A 17,633-nucleotide genomic window follows, 5' to 3' on the forward strand; every position below is an offset into this window, starting at 1 on the left:
GCGTTCCCAGCTCCTTCCAATTCAGAGAAACGTCTCCCCTCCTCTCCTGCTCCCTGCTCAGGAAACCAGCGCGCCCCACCCAGCTGTCCTCTCACTGAACGTCTGACAAGTGCATTGGCCCACAGTCCGCGAAGGGGCGGGGCTTCTGTCTCGGGGGCTCTTCAAAAGGGATCCGAGGTCTGAGCAGTTTCTGAAGCACTAGCCCTCTCCGGGCCTCCTTCCCCAAGCCTGTGCTTTCCTGCCTGCTTTCTTTTTCTTTTCTGGCTCAGCTTGGGAAAGAGGCTTATTCCAGAGGAGGCTCAGGTCTTGCATTTTAATAGCAGTTATGGAAAAACATGAGAATGTTTCCTGGATCTACCAACAGGACCTGGAAGATCCCTTCAAGGAATACCTGAACAACACAGACGACTACCTAGCTTTGCTCTGTGGGCCTCGTCGCAGCCACCTCTTCCTCCCGGTGACTGTGGTGTATGCTCTGATTTTTGTGGTGGGGGTCGTTGGCAATCTCCTGGTGTGCCTGGTGATTCTTCGACACCAGACGATGAAGACCCCCACCAATTACTACCTCTTCAGCTTGGCTGTCTCCGACCTCCTAGTCCTGCTTCTCGGGATGCCCCTGGAAGTCTATGAGATGTGGCGCAACTACCCCTTCCTGTTTGGGCCGGTGGGCTGCTACTTCAAGACGGCCCTCTTCGAGACCGTGTGCTTCGCCTCCATCCTCAGCGTCACCACGGTCAGCGTGGAGCGCTACGTGGCCGTCCTCCACCCGTTCCGGGCCAAACTGAAGAGCACCCGGCGCAGGGCCCTCCGCATCCTCGGCATCGTCTGGGGCCTCTCTGTTCTCTTTTCTGTGCCCAACACCAGCATCCACGGCATCAAGCTCCACTACTTCCCCAACGGGTCCTTCATCCCAGGCTCTGCCACCTGTACCGTCATCAAGCCCATGTGGATCTATAATTTCATTATCCAGGTCACCTCCTTCCTCTTCTACATCCTCCCCATGACGGTCATCAGTGTCCTCTACTACCTCATGGGGCTCAAGGTGAGTATCCGAACTGGCTGCAGTCCTTAAGGTGGCGTTCCTTCTTTTTTCTCTGACTCAAAGTTCAGAGAAACACTTAGAACTGGAGAAATTCAGAACTGGAAGGAACCTTAGAGAAAAACAGGGTGAACTCAGAGGGGAAAGTCAGAAGCTAACAGACTGGCTTTCAGTTGGACAGACAGTAACCACAGCTATAAATCATGTTCCTTAACTCACTTTTCATCATTCTTCCCTCTGTAACTGTGGTTCTCAAACCTAGGTATTCCTACAAACCACCTTGAAACTTTACTATGGAAACTGATGTGTGAGTCCCTTCCTACAGAGAAGTCTGATTTAGTAGGTCTGGGATAGAGCTCCATTTTAAATAGCACAAGGCAGCCACCCCTGGAGAGACTGTTTCATACCCTGTGGTCTCTTTCCTGTCCTCACCTGCTTTGCCTGCATTGAAATTTTTCTCTGCACCAACTTGGTCTGAATATAAAATAAACTATCCCTGTGTAGTTTATCGGAGAAGGCAATGGCACCCCACTTCAGTACTCTTGCCTGGAAAATCCTATGGACGCAGGAGCCTGACTGAGCGACTTTGCTTTCACTTTTCACTTCCATGCATTGGAGAAGGAAATGGCAACCCACTCCAGTGTTCTTGCCTGGAGAATCCCAGGGACGGGGGAGCCTGGTGGGCTGCTGTCTATGGGGTCTCACAGAGTCGGACATGACTGAAGTGACTTAGCAGCAGCAATGTAGTTTATACTCCAAGACAGATATACAGTTTTAAAGTCAGACACTTCCTTGTGGTGGTTGCTTTGATCCTTTCGTAGAAATATCAGATTAAAATACAAAAATATGGCCTGAGTGAAATCAACCGGACAAGTGGAGTTTGAAGGACAAAGAGGTAAACAGAGTGCCTAAAATAGATTAGAAGACAGTGTGAATAAGATATAGCTGGAATTAATAGAATATTATTACTTAGTTTGCAACATTTTATAATTAGGGTTTACCTTCATGTGCTCATGATGAAAACTTATTTCTTTTTTTTTCTTTTTTTCTGGATCTAAATTATCTGAAACTGTTGTCTTGTTTTTAATGAAAGGAGAAGTGAGTCTGTATGATTCTTTTCCTGGTATATTCTGCATCAAAAATCACAGAGAGGAAAACTAAACATGACAGTTTTATACCCATTTAAGGAGGTAGTTATGTAGGAAATAGTCATGAGACCATTTAGACTCCAAGTTATGAAGCTCACATATAAGATGCCTTTAGGTAATGTCACACAATTCTCTCCTGGAATTAGATTTTGTATTTATAAAATGAGAAGTTTACATCAGATCTTATGTATTAGCACTCCTGATCACTCTAACAGTCTATGGTTCCTTAAGAAAAGGAAAAGGAAATCTTTGAGTGGGAGCAATGTGAGTTACAAATGAAAGGAAAACAAAACAGGCATCGCATTCACATCCTATGTTGTAAGATGGCTCTGGTACCATGTATTATGTGGTAATTAATATACTCCCATCTCAGTGCATCTCTGAGAAAGTTGTATGTCAAAAATGAGTGTCCCGCAGGTGGTCCTTTCGAATGAATACTGTGCCTAAAGTGAATGGCAAAGTCTAAGGTGGAAGAACAGATTTTTCAGTACACAGGAGTAAATCTAATCAGGCAGAGAACTTTGCCAGTCTCCTCCTGGTGGACTGGCCTCTGTAATTCCAGAGACATGTGTCAAACCAGACTAGCTCACAGTCACCATGTCTTTATCAAGCCCTGTGCATCGCACTGTGGGGAAAGGACTTCTGCATGATTCCATGAGCCCTATGAGAAATATCCACCCCAAATGTACCAATACAATCTCTACTAACAGTGAACAATCACTTGTCTCAGGTTAAATTGGAGGAACTATCTAACTCTGAATAGGAAGCGCATGTTTCCCTTTCCAAACAATTACTTGAAGTGTCGCTTTGTTGTGATGTCATGAGTCTACTGCTCCCTGGTTATCAGGAGCTAGGTGATAGATAACAGCTGAGAAACCACCCCAGTCTGCTTTGTGTATACAGTGCAACTTACAGCATCCTATTCTCAGGAAGGATGAGGTGTTACCCAGGGGACACTGGAAAGGAACTATCTGCTTAGAATGTCTCTTCTATAGGAATTTAAAGATTTCTAGACTGGGGGTCAAAAGTAGACCCTAATCTGTGGCATTGATCTCAAGACCTTTGCACCTTTTGCTGTTTTTTTTTTTTTTTTTTTTTTTTTGGCCCGGAAACATCCCTACTGCCCACCGCCACAATCCTTTTTGCCTTTCTAACTCTCACTTATCCTTTAAGTCATACTTTATTCACACTTACTCCGGGAAGTTCTCCCTGATTCCATAACTGCCTGGTTCCCCTGTAGATGCTCATGATTCCTAGCGATTTCCCATCATTGCATTTATCACAATTTATAATTCTATATTTGTGGGTTCCTTAACTTCCTTTCCAACTAGACTGTAAGATCAGTGAATGAATGAATGAGCCAAAATTATTTCCTTTATTGTTGGACTTCACCTTCTCTACCTTCAAAATAGGAGATGTGGAAATGTTCTCTCAGAGGGCTTTTTTGATCTGAAAGATTTTAAAGAGATTTGTTCAACTCTGATGAGTACTGATTCTCATGGCAAATCTAAAGATATGACTGAATCTGGACAAATGCCTTCAGAAGGCAGAAAACCAAGACTGATGAAATCCCAGGAGCAAAAGAGAAGGAAGGGAGCCATATGAGGGCTCAAAATTGACCACTCAGAGATTCTTCATCATTCCAGGACTCAAGTCTCCAATGAGCTGCTCTCTATGGTTCTAACATGATGGAGATGGAAAATAGCCAATCCCAGGGCAAGTCCCTCCCCATCTCCTGCATGCAACATTAATGCTTGAACTGAAGACGATGTATTACGAATAGGAGCAGAATTCAGCGAGGGCAAACAGAATTTGACTGTTGGTTTGTTTTTTTTTTAATTAACAGATTTTGTTCAGATTGTGGAGATACTTACACAAAAGCTATAATTATAACTTGGTATTCTAAAGTTGGACTTCCCTGGTGGCTCAGATGGTAAAGTGTCTGCCTATAATGCAGGAGACCCGGGTTCAATCCCTGGGTCTGGAAGATCTCCTGGAGAAGGAAATGGCACCCCACTCCGGTACTCTTGCCTGGAAAATCCCATGGACAGAAGAGCCTGGTAGGCTACAGTCCATGGGGTCGCAAAGAGTCGGACACAACTGAGCGACTTAAGGTTATATAAATGAACTCACAAACTATATAAATGAATCACTGGTAAAATGATTTTAATCAATATAAACAACTGATCGGGATTATCTGATTGATAATCAACCCCATGTCTCCCTTCACCTTTTATCATACATAGCTAAAAGGAGTGGAGCAGCAAGACTTCTGAACTTCCTACAGAGTGATGACAATTTTCCTCTCCTCTTTTTGTAACCTCACTTTTAAAATAAATGTTTAGGGTTGGGTGGGAATAATCAATAGGTAAATATATACTTTGTTAAACATCTGAAGGGAAATGAAATTATTCAACAAGAAATAATGCAGCATTTAGGAGAGGGTGTGGAGAAAAAGGAACCCTCTTACACTGTTGGTGGCAATGCAAACTAGTACAGCCACTATGGAGAACAGTGTGGAGATTCCTTAAAAAACTGTAAACAGAACTACCTTATGACCCAGCAATCCCACTGCTGGGCATACACACCGAGGAAACCAGAATTGAAAGAGACACAGGTACCCCAATGTTCATCGCAGCATTGTTTATAATAGCCAGGACATGGAAGCAACCTAGATGCCCATCAGCAGATGAATGGATAAGAAAGCTGTGGTACATAGACACAATGGAGTATTACTCAGCCATTAAAAAGAATACATTTGAATCAGTTCTAATGAGGTGGATGAAACTGGAGCCGATTATACAGAGTGAAGTAAGCCAGAAAGAAAAACACCAATACAGTATACTAACACATATATATGGAATTTAGAAAGATGGTAACAATAACCCTGTATGCGAGACAGCAAAAGAGACACAGATGTACAGAACAGTCTTTTGGACTCTGTGGGAGAGGGAGAGGGTGGGATGATTTGGGAGAATGGCATTGAAACATGTATACTATCATGTAAGAAACAAATCGCCAGTCCAGGTTTGATGCATGATACTGGATGCTTGGGGCTGGTGCCCTGGGATGACCCAGAGGGATGGTACGGAGAGGGAAGAGGGGAGGGGGTTCAGGATGGTGAACATGTGTATACCTGCGGCGGATTCATGTTGATGTATGGCAAAACCAATACAATATTGTAAAGTAATTAACCTCCAATTAAAATAAATAATTTTATTATTTTTATTTTATTAAAAAAGAAATAATGCAGCATTTAATATTGGCTAAACAAATTGTTTGGATTCTATTCTGCTATGTTAACCCCTTCAAATTCTGTTGAAACCATGTAACACATAAATATTCTGTTTCTTACTCTTCTTCTAGTTGAATAGTTGTGTCACTGTAACCTAAGAAAGCCAAAATGTAAGTAATGATTAATACACACATGAATTTTCTTTTCAGTGCAAACTACACTGAAAAAGAAGCCTGTTCCTAAAAGGATTGTGTGAGCCATTTGCCAGCTGTTTGATTTAAGGAAACTGTTCCCTGGAGTAGAAAAATTTCTAATGTTGAATGCACCCAGAGAAGTGACTAATAGATCTTAATAATCTTTCATTGCTCTTGATTATAGACTGGAATCAAATAATGGAATAACTATCTTGTAATAAGGACAAATGTTTTCAATGGTATGAAATAATCAGAAACTTTAGTAGATTTAATTGAAGGTGAGTTAGAAAGATTAGTTTGATTTATTGCTCTAACCTTAAGCACAAGTGTTTCTCTTCTCAGTGTATCTTGATCCTTATTTGTGTCAACACAAGTACAGCTTGTGGGTGAGTGGTACCATGAGAAGAATTTCTAGAAGGGACTCCATAATACAGATGAGTGGGCCCACAGCTATAAATAAATATTTCATGAAAATTTATTATGCCTTTTGAGGAAACTCAGGACAATAATCAGAATCACAATATATGACTTTTGTTTTTCTTTGGGCCACATCACATGGCTTGCAGGATCTCAGTTCCCTGACCAGGGATTGAACCCTGGCCACAGCAGTAAAACCCCAAGAATCCTAACCATGAGGCCACCAGGGAACTCCTAGAATCAAAATATATAATTTACTGACTATCATGTGCCAGCCAGTGAGTTAAGAACTCTACCTGCATTGTTTTCTTTTACTCTGATATTCCTGGGAAGCCCTTATTCTTATATAAATAACATCTTAACATCTTTAGATCCTTCTCATTTATTTCTAATAATTTCACAATTAGTTCAGTTCAGTTGCTCAGTCATGTCCGACTCTTTGCGACCCCATGTATTGCAGCACACCAGGCCTCCTTGTCCATCTCCAACTCCTGGAGTTCACCCAAACTCATGTCCATCAAGTCGGTGATGCCATCCAGCCATCTCATCCTCTGTCATCCCCTTCTCCTCCTGCCCTCAACCATTCCCAGCATCAGAGTCTTTTCCAATGAGTCAACTCTTTGCATCAGGTGGCCAAAGTATTGGAGTTTCAGCTTTAGCATCAGTCCTTTCAATGAACACCCAGGACTGATCTCCTTTAGAATGGACTGGTTGGACCTCCTTGCAGGCCAAGGGACTCTCAAGAGTCTTCTCCAACACCACAGTTCAAAAGCATCAATTCTTCAGCACTCAGCTTTCTTCACAGTCCAACTCTCACATCCATACATGACCACTGGAAAAACCATAGCCTTGACTAGACGGACCTTTGTTGGCAAAGTAATGTCTCTGCTTTTGAATATGCTATCTAGGTTGGTCATAACTTTTCTTCCAAGGAGTAAGCGTCTTTTAATTTCATGGCTGCAATCACCATCTGCAGTGATTTTGGATCCCAGAAAAATAAAGTCAGCCACTGTTTCCACTGTTTCCCCATCTATTTCCCATGAAGTGATGGGACCGGATGCCATGATCTTCATTTTGTGAATGTTGAGCTTTAATCCAGCTCTTTCACCCTCCTCTTTCACTTTCATCAAGAGCCTCTTTAGTTCCTCTTCACTTTCTGCCATAAGGGTGGTGTCATCTGCATATCTAAGGTTATTGATATTTCTCCCAGCAATCTTGATTCCAGCTTGTGCTTCTTCCAGCCCAGTGTTTCTCATGATGTATTCTGCACAGAAGTTAAATAAGCAGGGTGACAATGTACAGCCTTGACGTACTCCTTTTCCTATTTGGAACCAGTCTGTTGCTCCATGTCCAGTTCTAACTGTTGCTTCCTGACCTGCATATAGGTTTCTCAAGAGGCAGGTCAGGTGGTCTGGTATTCCCATCTCTTTCAGAATTTTCCACAGTTTATTGTGATCCACACAGTCAAAGGCTTTGTCATAGTCAATAAAGCAGAGATAGATGTTTTTCTGGAACTCTCTTGCTTTTTCCATGATCCAGCTGATGTTGGCAATTTGATCTCTGGTTCCTCTGCCTTTTCTAATTCCCTCTATTTCTTTCCAAGTTCTAGATGACTGCCGCTAAGTAGCTTCAGTCGTGTCAGACTCTGTGCGACCCCAGAGACGGCAGCCCACCAGGCTCCCCCGTCCCTGGGATTCTCCAGGCAAGAACACTGGAGTGGGTTGCCATTTCCTTCTCCAATGCATGAAAGTGAAAAGTGAAAGTGAAGTCGCTCAGTCATGTCTGAGTCCTAGCGACCCCATGGACTGAAGCCTTCCAGGCTCCTCTGTCCATGGGATTTGCCAGGCAAGAGTACTGGAGTGGGGTGCCATTGCCTTCTCCGTGTAGATGACTGCAAAGGGTCAAATCTCATGGAACCTTAGTCCCCTACTTTCTGAAGACACAGGAATATGTAGAGAACACCAGTGTATTCAAGATGGCCAGGTTTATTAATCATCCACACAGATACTTCAGGGCAGTGCAGCATGGAGAGCTACCTGACTTCAAGGAGCATATCGGTCTTTTAGGAAGACAGGATATTGATTTGTTGAACTTTGGAGGCAACTTTTAATGATCCTTTCTTCCAAGTCCCATTTAATTTTAAATACCTTCTCTAAAATATTTTGTAAAAACACCATCTAGCCCAGGAAGATCACTGATTCTTAAAGAAGTCTAAGTCTGTTCCATTGTTGCACAGACCACACTAATTTTTTCCTAGCTGGAACTGAAATGTCTCCTTATAACTCAATCAATTGATCGTAATCTACACAGGTTATAAAACAGGTTGAATTTTCCTCCCACTGATGGCCTCCCTCAGTTTGTCAGGACTTTCCACACTGAGAAGAGGAAACTCCAAGTCAATCTGACTAAATACAAGATGGAGCATAGACCCGAAACATCTAGAGGGAGAGCTGGCTCTTAGGGAAGATTAATCTAGTAAGACACACAGTGACAGCAAGGATCTCGCTTTATTTCTGTTTCTTTGCTCTTCTGTCTGTGGTGTTGGTTTCAACCTCGAAATCTGCATAACAGCCCATTGGTGGCTCCAAGCACATCGCTCATGGTGAGGAGGAAAAAAACAAACAAGCAAACAACTCTCCCTGGCAGTTCCAATAAAAGAGGAATGAAACTTTCATTCCTAAAAGTAGAAGGAAGTATCTGAAATCTCACTGGTTTCATTCATCCAACCACTCTGACTGAAGGAGGACAGCTAAATCGTATAGGGACTAAACGTAGTTCTGGGATTTCCCTGGTGGCTCAGCGGTAAAGAACCTGTCTACCAATACAGGAGACATGGGTTCTATCCCTGGAGAAATGGTCACCCAATTCAGTATTCTTGCTGGGAAATCCCACGGACAGAGGAGCCTGGCAGGCTACAGTCTATGGGGTCACAAAAGAGTCTAACATGACTGAGCAACTAAACAACAACAGCAAAAACAAATGTGTATCTGGAGATGGGATCATTCAGATCCAAATGAATGACTGTGAACTGGAGAATGAATAAATTCCCTAAAGGAAAATCAGGCAGGAGAAGGGAGAGTAAGCGCTATACTATCTTCTAGATATTTGATAGTAGTTTATTATGAGTCCTTAAAGCTTCTTTTATCTGGCTGAACATCCCCACAAACTTGAAATACATAAAGAGAAAAAAAAATTCACAACTAGATGAATGATGTAAACCTTCGGTGCTATTGAAGTTCAGAAGAAGAAGGTGATAATGGTCTACACTTGCCACAAAAGTCTCCCAGGGGTAGGTGGCACTTAACTGGGTGAGAGAGGCTGTATGTACAGGAAATGTTAATATTTGAAATTATCAGATGCTACTTTACAGATCACCGTATCTGCCAGTAAGGAGAAGTTATTTTAACATCTAAACTCAGAAACATATGAACCTTTATGGATAGTATTTGTAAAACAGAGTTTTCCAAATTGTGCTTCTCAAGATGGTACCAGGTATTCCACTGAAAAGGGTTGGGAAGGGTATTGTTTAGTCTAAGAAGCACTATCCCCTGAGAGGACAGGAGATGTGGGATGATGAAGGTGGAGGTGGAGGAAAGATGATACACTGTCTCCCTTGAATGAGTTATACCCATTAGCATTTTGAGGCTCAAAGAAGATCCACAATAAAGACTATAAAGATCATGAAGCAGAAATAATACCCGTCTCTGTTTTCTACTGCCTATCCATCTCATAGCAGAGGGATTTCATTCTAATAGATGTCTAATAATTATATAATAAATGAATGAATGAATGGAAAAGCCTAACTTTTTAACTTTAGGAATTTTTTTTCATGGAATGTCTATTAATAAGCTACAAAACAACGGTTTTACAGAATAGCATAGGTTAAATGAAAGTGAAAGTGTTAGTCACTCAGTCGTGCCCGCTCTTAAAGATCCCATGGACTGCGGTCCACCAGGCTTCTCTGTCCATATAATTCTCCAGGTAAGAATACTGGAGTGGGTTACCAGCCTCTTCTCCAGGGGATCTTCCCGACCCAGGGATTAAACCCAGGTCATCTGCATTGCAGGCAGATTCTTTACCACCTGAGCCACCAGAGAAGCCTATAGGACAAATGGTTGCCTGTAACTTGGCCCCATCTATACAGTTGAGTTAGGTGACTTGAGTCCAATTCCACCTCCAACTTATTGCTAAACATTTAGCTAATTCTTACATTTCTCTGGGGCTTCCCTGGTAGCTCAGCTGGTAAAGAATCCACCTGCAATGCAGGAGACCTCAATTCAATTTCTCGGTCAGGAAGATCCTCTAGAGAAGGAAGGGATAGGCTGCCCACTCCAGTATTCTTGGGCTGCCCTGGTGAGTCAGACAGTAAAGAATCCACCTGCAATGCAGGAGACCTGGGTTCCATCCCTGGATGGGAAGATCCCTTGGAGAAGGAATAGGCTACCCACTACAGTATTTTGGCCTAGAGAATTCCTTGGACAAAGAAGCCTGGCAGGCTACAGTCCATGGGGTTGTAAAGAGTCAGACATGACTGAGTGACTTTCACTTTCACTTTACATTTCTCTTAGTGTATTTTTTTTTTAAACTTGCAAAATGAGTGTTAGACTCACACTTCTTAGATCTTAATAGGAGGAAAAACTGTTTCCCTTTCTTTATATCTCTTTGCGTTTCCCTTGCAGCTGAAGAAAGACCAACACCTTGAGGCAGATAAAGTGACTGCAAATATTCAAAGACCATCGAGAAAATCAGTCACTAAAATGCTGTGTGAGTCCTCTATTTTGTAATTGTTTGTTTGTTAAGGGAAAGCAGTTATATTTGGTATAATTAAGTATTGCTGGTATCAGATCAAAATTCTCTTCAAGCAAAATATCACATCCTGTTCTTCCATGGCTTCCTCAAGCATCTAGGGCCTGCCTATTTTGTTCTGTTTCAAAGACCTCAGAACAACAAACTAAACTGTATCCATTATAATACACTCAGTTCAGTTTTTGGTAAATCATATCCACTCTCAGAGTCTTCAAGTATCTGTTTTCCCTTTTAAAATGAGCAGGTGGTTCTTAACCTATTTTTTATTATGAGTTTCTTTAAAAGTATTATGGAAACAGTGAATTTTCCATTCAGAAAATAAATAAATGAGCATCCATCAAATGTTTAATAGTCCATTTCAGGGGATCAAAAAACCCTCTGATACCAAGCTTGGACTTCATGAAATCTTTTATTTCCAGAATAAGAACAGCTAGTTAAGAATATTCTAAGCAGTCATTCCTCCTATGACATTGCATGATTTTATATAAACAGTACACTCTTTTATATAGATAAGATTTTAAAACAAAGTCCAGGCATTGATCCACACTCTCCCAAAAGAATGTTATAAAAATACAAGATCCTGCACTAGTCTAACAAGATATTGATCAGTTAGAGAAAGGAATTTTGTGATATACTTTCCAACTCAAAATGTGAGGTTTAGAAGAAAAACAAATCTTCCAGGATAATATGCATATGAAACATTCACTGCAACTATGTGATATATTTGAACAACAACAACAAAACCTGTGAGGTCACTAAAATATGTCTTTCAGCTCTACTAATCATCTTCTTGGAAATTTTTTACCACCTGTTAGCACCTGACCTTCTCTACCAAGCAGTCTAGTCCCTTCAGTATTTCTTTCCCTTCCTTTTTGAACATAATCTTTCACTAAGAGACTTGAAGTGTACTCACATTAAAGTTACAATGATAAAATACACTGTGAACCCTTTGCCTTTTGCAAGCAGAGGGTTTAATTTTAACAGGAATTATAATTTTTAACTAGAGGAAATTGTAGACAGTAGTAAGCAGATTAGGGACATTTTATTCAAGGGTAAATTCAGAAGAATCTTCCAAACAGTCCTGAAACCACATAAAGCAGGCAGACAACTTACTCTGAGTATGTTTAGTGCCAACGGGAAACATATGTACTGTTTACTATGAAACACATAAATGTGCTCATGAGTTCAGAGAACTGTAAAGTGAACACCAAAGTACCCATCATCCAGCTTTAAAAGTTATCAATGCATAGCTAATCTTGCTTCCTCTACATCTCTATCTCTCCTTTAGCTCCTACAAGATTATTTTGAACTAGATCTCAAAAGAAAAGGAAGGAAAAGTATTTTACAACTCCAGGAGAGAAGAAAAAACATACATATTTATATTCATGCAGATTAAATGCCCTATAGAGAAACTCTGGTAGCACCAATCTCTGACTGGGGAACTGAAAATAAGAAACTAGAAGATACAACTTCCTGTGAATCTATAATGATTTAAAAATAAAAAGTAAAAACAAACATAAAGCAACTGGAAGGAATTCTGTGCCCTAGTAATTTATAATAGACACATCCCCATTCCAGTCCAGAGATGCTTATAGTATGATCATGGTTGTTCAATCTTTCCCTTCTCCCTGACTTCTTGCAGAATTTTAAACGATTAAAATTATAAATGTTCTATTTTTTCTAGAATAACAATATAAATTCATACTGCACTTCATAGTTTATTAATCTATAACTTCAAAGAACACGGACTTGCTGGAGCACAGTCATTTTACTTATATATCCAGTTTATGTGGTTACAACAGTCTACTGGCAATAATTTATGTTCCACAGTAGAATGTTTTCAGAACTTTGAATACATTCAATACTATTTTAATACCTTAAAGGAAACTTACATTATATAAGAAATCTTGTACAACCATTTGGGAAACTGATTCTCAATCCTATAAAATTCATTCTTATGTTTACATATTCTGTGTAGAAGTTCTGTAGGATCTAGTGACCTTTAGGAAGTATAACTTAACAAAGATGAAGGGTAAATGCTAGCAGGAACTCAGAGGGAGTTGTATACCTCTTCTTGCTTTGACTGCCTTCTACTCTCCCCTTCATCCTCCTTTTCCAGTTGTCTTGGTCTTAGTGTTTGCTATCTGCTGGGCCCCATTCCACATTGATCGGCTATTCTTCAGCTTTGTGGAGGAGTGGACTGAACCCCTGGCTGCTGTGTTCAATCTCATCCATGTGGTGTCAGGTAAAAGTGTAGATCCTTTGGGTGCATCACAAGTGTTCAGGTAGTTGCAGCTTTTTCATCTTGCTTACAGCAAGTAGGTTCTATCTGTATATACCAATTTATCATGGAGATTTGCCATGCATATATACATATAATGAAGACATTTGATTTTTATTGTATTTAAATATTATTAGGTATTAAATATTGATTAAATAGGTAACTGGCTCAAAATAAATATACCATATTACTACTTTAGACACTTTATGAAAACCCTCAACTCGAAACATGATGATCACAGCAAGAAAATGGTCTAAGAAATGATTGCTTTGGTTTTTCTGCCAATGGCCATGGGAGTTAATTGGTTCTTTTTATTAAACACCCATGTCCCTGAAATCCGGTATTGTCTTCATCAAGTGTTACATCCTCCTGAAAGCCAGCCAGAGGACATTCATGGAGCATCAAGTTCTGCTTTTAGGCCACTTTAATGCTGGTCATTAAGGACATCATAGACTATGGTGGAGAGTGGTGGAAAGGTTGCTGAATCAGAGGGCCTGGATTTGCATCTCAGTACCCTTGAGTGACTCATTGGAAAAGACTCTGATGCTGGGAGGGATTGAGGGCAGGAGGAGAAGGGGACGACCGAGGATGAGATGGCTGGATGGCATCACTGACTCGATGGACGTGAGTCTGAGTGAACTCCGGGAGTTGGTGATGAACAGGGAGGCCTGGCGTGCTGCGATTCATGGGGTCGCAGAGAGTCGGACACGACTGAGCGACTGAACTGAACTGAACTGACCCTTAATATTCTTAGCTATAAGCAAAACATGGATTCCTTCTTTCCCAAGTTTCCTCAACTATAATATGGCAATAATGCCTGTTCTCTACACACCACAGGCTGATGCATGCTAACTCACTTCAGTCATGTCTGACTCTTTGCAACCCCATGGACTGTAGCCTTTCAGGCTCCTCTGTCCATGGAATCTTCCAGGTAAGAAAACCAGAGTGGGTTGGCATTTCCTACTCCAGGGGATCTTCCTGATCTAGGGATGGAACTGCATCTCTCACATTTCCTGCATTGACAGGTGGGTTCTTAACCACTAGCGCCACCTGGAAAGCCCACAGGCTGACGGTGAGAAGCCAATAAAATAATAGCTATTAGAGAACTTTTTAAACTACAGTATATCTTTCTATGACTATCACAAATTTGTAAAGTAAACATTATCATCAACATTTTATTGTTAAAGAAACAGTTCTACAAAGAAATGACTTGTCGAAAGATAATGGGCAAATAGTAAACTTAAGATTCAGGCTTGAGTCACCTAACTTCAAGTTCAGGGTTCCTCTCAAATGGAGCAAAGGATGGCCCTCCAAGTCTTTCGTTCTCAGTTAGTGTAACTGTTAGCCTTTCGTTCAGACCGCTTTTATCCCTCTACGTCTGCTTGTCACTGGCTAGTTCCACAAGCTCTTTATCAAAGACCAAGACATTATTATGGAGGAAAGATAAGAGAAATTTGTAAAAATTAAAGTCCAGATATGCACAGAGCAATAACATTCATATGTATACTGAATACCATATATATTATCTGTTTTATATCACCATTTTTTTTTCTTTTTATTCAGCAGGGCTTGTGTACAGCTTATACCTGGACATTAGGACCTTCTTCTGTGTTAAACTATTTATTATTCCGGACAATATCTCAAAAGTGTTTATAGCTCTGATCTTTGTGGTTTGTCTGAGAAATGGAAGTGTTTAAATAATATACACATACTCTATATATATAATAGATAACTAATAAAGACCCACTGTGTAGCACAGTCTTCTTGGTCCTGCCTCAGGGCCTTTGCTCATCTTGACACCTAGTATGTTCTTTTCCTCAGTTCAGTTCAGTCGCTCAGTCATGTCCGACTCTTTGCAACCCCATGAGTCGCAGCACGCCAGGCCTCCCTGCCCATCACCAACTCCTGGAGTTCACCCAAACTCGTGTCCATCGAGTCGGTGATGCCATCCAGCCATCTCATCCTCTGTCGTCCCCTTATCTTCCTGCCCCCAATCCCTCCCAGCATCAGAGTCTTTTCCAATGAGTCAACTCTTCACATGAGGTGGCCAAAGTACTGGAGTTTCAGCTTAGCATCAGTCCTTCCAATGAACACCCAGGACTGATCTCCTTTAGAATGGACTGGTTGGATCTCCTTGCAGTCCAAGGGACTCTCAAGAGTCTTCTCCAACACCACAGTTCAAAAGCATCAATTCTTTGGCACTCAGCTTTCTTCACAGTCCAACTTTCACATCCATACATGACCGCTGGAAAAACCATAGCCTTGACTAGATGGACCTTTGTTGGCAAAGTAATGTCTCTGCTTTTGAATATGCTACCTAGGTTGGTCAATAAAATGAAATAAAATGGGACATGGTAATAAATGAAACGTGTGTATCAACCAAGAAAATGGCAGTGTGTAAGGCATCTGGTGGAGAAAACAAATGGAAAACAATACAAGAATTCATTAGGGTTGGAAATAAGGTGGGAAGAGCCATCAAGGGGAAGGAATTGGCAGGAAAAGGACACTGGGGAATGCTTCTTTGAAGAGCTGTTTGGCATCATAAGGAGTCTTAACAGAGATTATGCCTTGACTGATTTACTATTCCTCCATTATTTGCAGTTTCAAATGATAGATTGAAGCATAAGATAAAAACATCTCTTTCCTCTGATACTTAAGCATCTCACGTTAATGTTATGGGAACATGTTCTTTAATTAAACAAGTGGGGATCAAAGGAAATTGCTGAACATCTCAGAGAGATCCCATGCCAGCTTCAATTTTTCCAAGACTCTTTAATCTCTCTAGGTTTGGTTACTAAAGTACACAGGTGGTAGATCTGTTCAGAATATTTTGTATTCTCAATTAGAGTCTTGTATATATTATCACTTCCAAAAGAGGCAATCAAAGAGACGTGAGACCTTTATTAAATATTTATGCTTCTCCGTGTGGTGCCTCCCCCTCAGTTTTTCCTCAGTCTGTCTCTTAATCCTCTGCATTCCAGGTGTCTTCTTCTACCTGAGCTCAGCAGTCAACCCCATTATTTACAACCTCCTCTCTCACCGCTTCCAAGCAGCATTCCGGACCGTGATCCCTCCTTCCTGCCAACAGCAGCACTCCCATAACCACTCACCGGGGCCATCTGTGCAGCGGAACATCTTCCTGACAGAATGTCACCTTGTGGAGCTGACTGAGGATGCAGGTTCCCAGTTCCCTTGTCAGCTGTCTGTCCTCAGCTCGCACCTTCCCGCAGCCCTCTGTACTGGACAGGCACCCAGAAAGGAACTCTCAAAGAGTTGACATCCCTGTGTGGTTCTGTACTCTGGAGGGGTAGGGTGATGTCCCATAATTTATGCCTTCTTATAGGATATTAAGGAGGTAAAATGACTCTTGGAACTTACATATCCAATTCAAGTTTTTCCCCAAAGAATGTGAAAATTGCTACTTAAATCTTGATTTAAAACCCAAAACCTCTTGATTTTTAGTTAGCTTTCCACTGTCTTAACTGCTTCATGTCCTTCACAGTTCATGAAAAGAGCATGACTAACAAGTCACAGCACCTATACGTTGAGTCATTCTCATAATTGGGAATGATTTGTCTTGCTATTCACACTGAGTCAGGCTGTCATGCTTACAACCAGTGGTCCCTATGAGCCACAAAGGGAGACATGGAAATGCTGTTAATGTAATTTGAGGGGCCCATGCCAGTTCTTCCACAGCAATCTGTCTACCCTGCTTCCTACTGTTCAATCACAATGTGATTCCTTGGAGTCCTGAAGCCTTTGACTTAAAGAGTCCTGATAACATAAGAATGCTCTTCAGAATTATTATTCCCACCATTCTATCAATGATCCCCAAGTCATTATCCGTCATTCCTCACCAGGGATGAAATCAGATACAAGTTCCCCTTGGAGAAGAATGGGAAGAAGGAGATTATGGTGGAAGGTCCAAAGAGTCAACCTACACTACTTGCTTGTTTTCATCACTTGGTCTAGGCCTGGATTTCTATTAACTTGTGTCATAAATAGATGTATGTCTACTGTCTCATAAAAAGAACAGGTCAAGTGATAGCTACTGGTCTCAAACTCACGGCTTTTCCTACTCAACCCTTCATTGCCTCTATAGCCCTCATCACTCCTAGAGTGGCCGCCATTGCATCGTCACAACTACTATACATTTCTACTCAAGTTCAATTGCTTGCTGTGTAATTTGTTTGCTTACAGAATGCTCTCTATACCTCCAATCTTCATCAGATGTGATCCTACCCATTCTTCAATATCTAGCTCATTGTGGTGCCTCTTCCATGAAGCCTTGCTTGATTTATTCAAATAGGAGTAAAATCTGACTTTTCTATCAGTTTATGTATCTTAAGCTTTTCCTTCAGCCTGCTTTGTATTTCCATGATTTATATTCTTGCTTTACTGGAATGTAAATTTGTCAAAGACATTAAGCATCTTGTGTTCCTTTTTGCTGTTGCTGGAGTCCTGACAATATATCAATTACAATAAATATGTAGTAAATAAGTTGACCTCACAT

At 41.1% G+C, this 17,633-nt stretch overlaps 1 protein-coding gene across 1 annotated transcript; it reads left to right on the forward strand.

Annotated features, from left to right (window-relative positions):
* NMUR2 (neuromedin U receptor 2) lies at positions 224-17,221 on the forward strand. Its single transcript, XM_005683202.3, has 4 exons — positions 224-1,042; positions 10,713-10,797; positions 12,959-13,084; positions 16,102-17,221. Exons 1-4 carry the CDS (start codon positions 326-328, stop codon positions 16,395-16,397), a joined length of 1,224 nt encoding a protein of 407 aa, XP_005683259.1. The 5' UTR covers positions 224-325; the 3' UTR covers positions 16,398-17,221.

The sequence above is a fragment of the Capra hircus genome, chromosome 7, assembly GCF_001704415.2.
Source record: "Capra hircus breed San Clemente chromosome 7, ASM170441v1, whole genome shotgun sequence".
NCBI lineage: Eukaryota > Metazoa > Chordata > Mammalia > Artiodactyla > Bovidae > Capra > Capra hircus.

Excerpts from the sequence above, each read along its gene's own strand:
- NMUR2 (XM_005683202.3), top strand. The coding sequence starts at position 326 with ATGGAAAAACATGAGAATGTTTCCTGGATCTACCAACAGGACCTGGAA. Across the intron at positions 1,043-10,712 it reads ACTACCTCATGGGGCTCAAG|CTGAAGAAAGACCAACACCT; the intron begins GTGAGTATCCGA and ends TTTCCCTTGCAG. Across the intron at positions 10,798-12,958 it reads ATCAGTCACTAAAATGCTGT|TTGTCTTGGTCTTAGTGTTT; the intron begins GTGAGTCCTCTA and ends CTCCTTTTCCAG.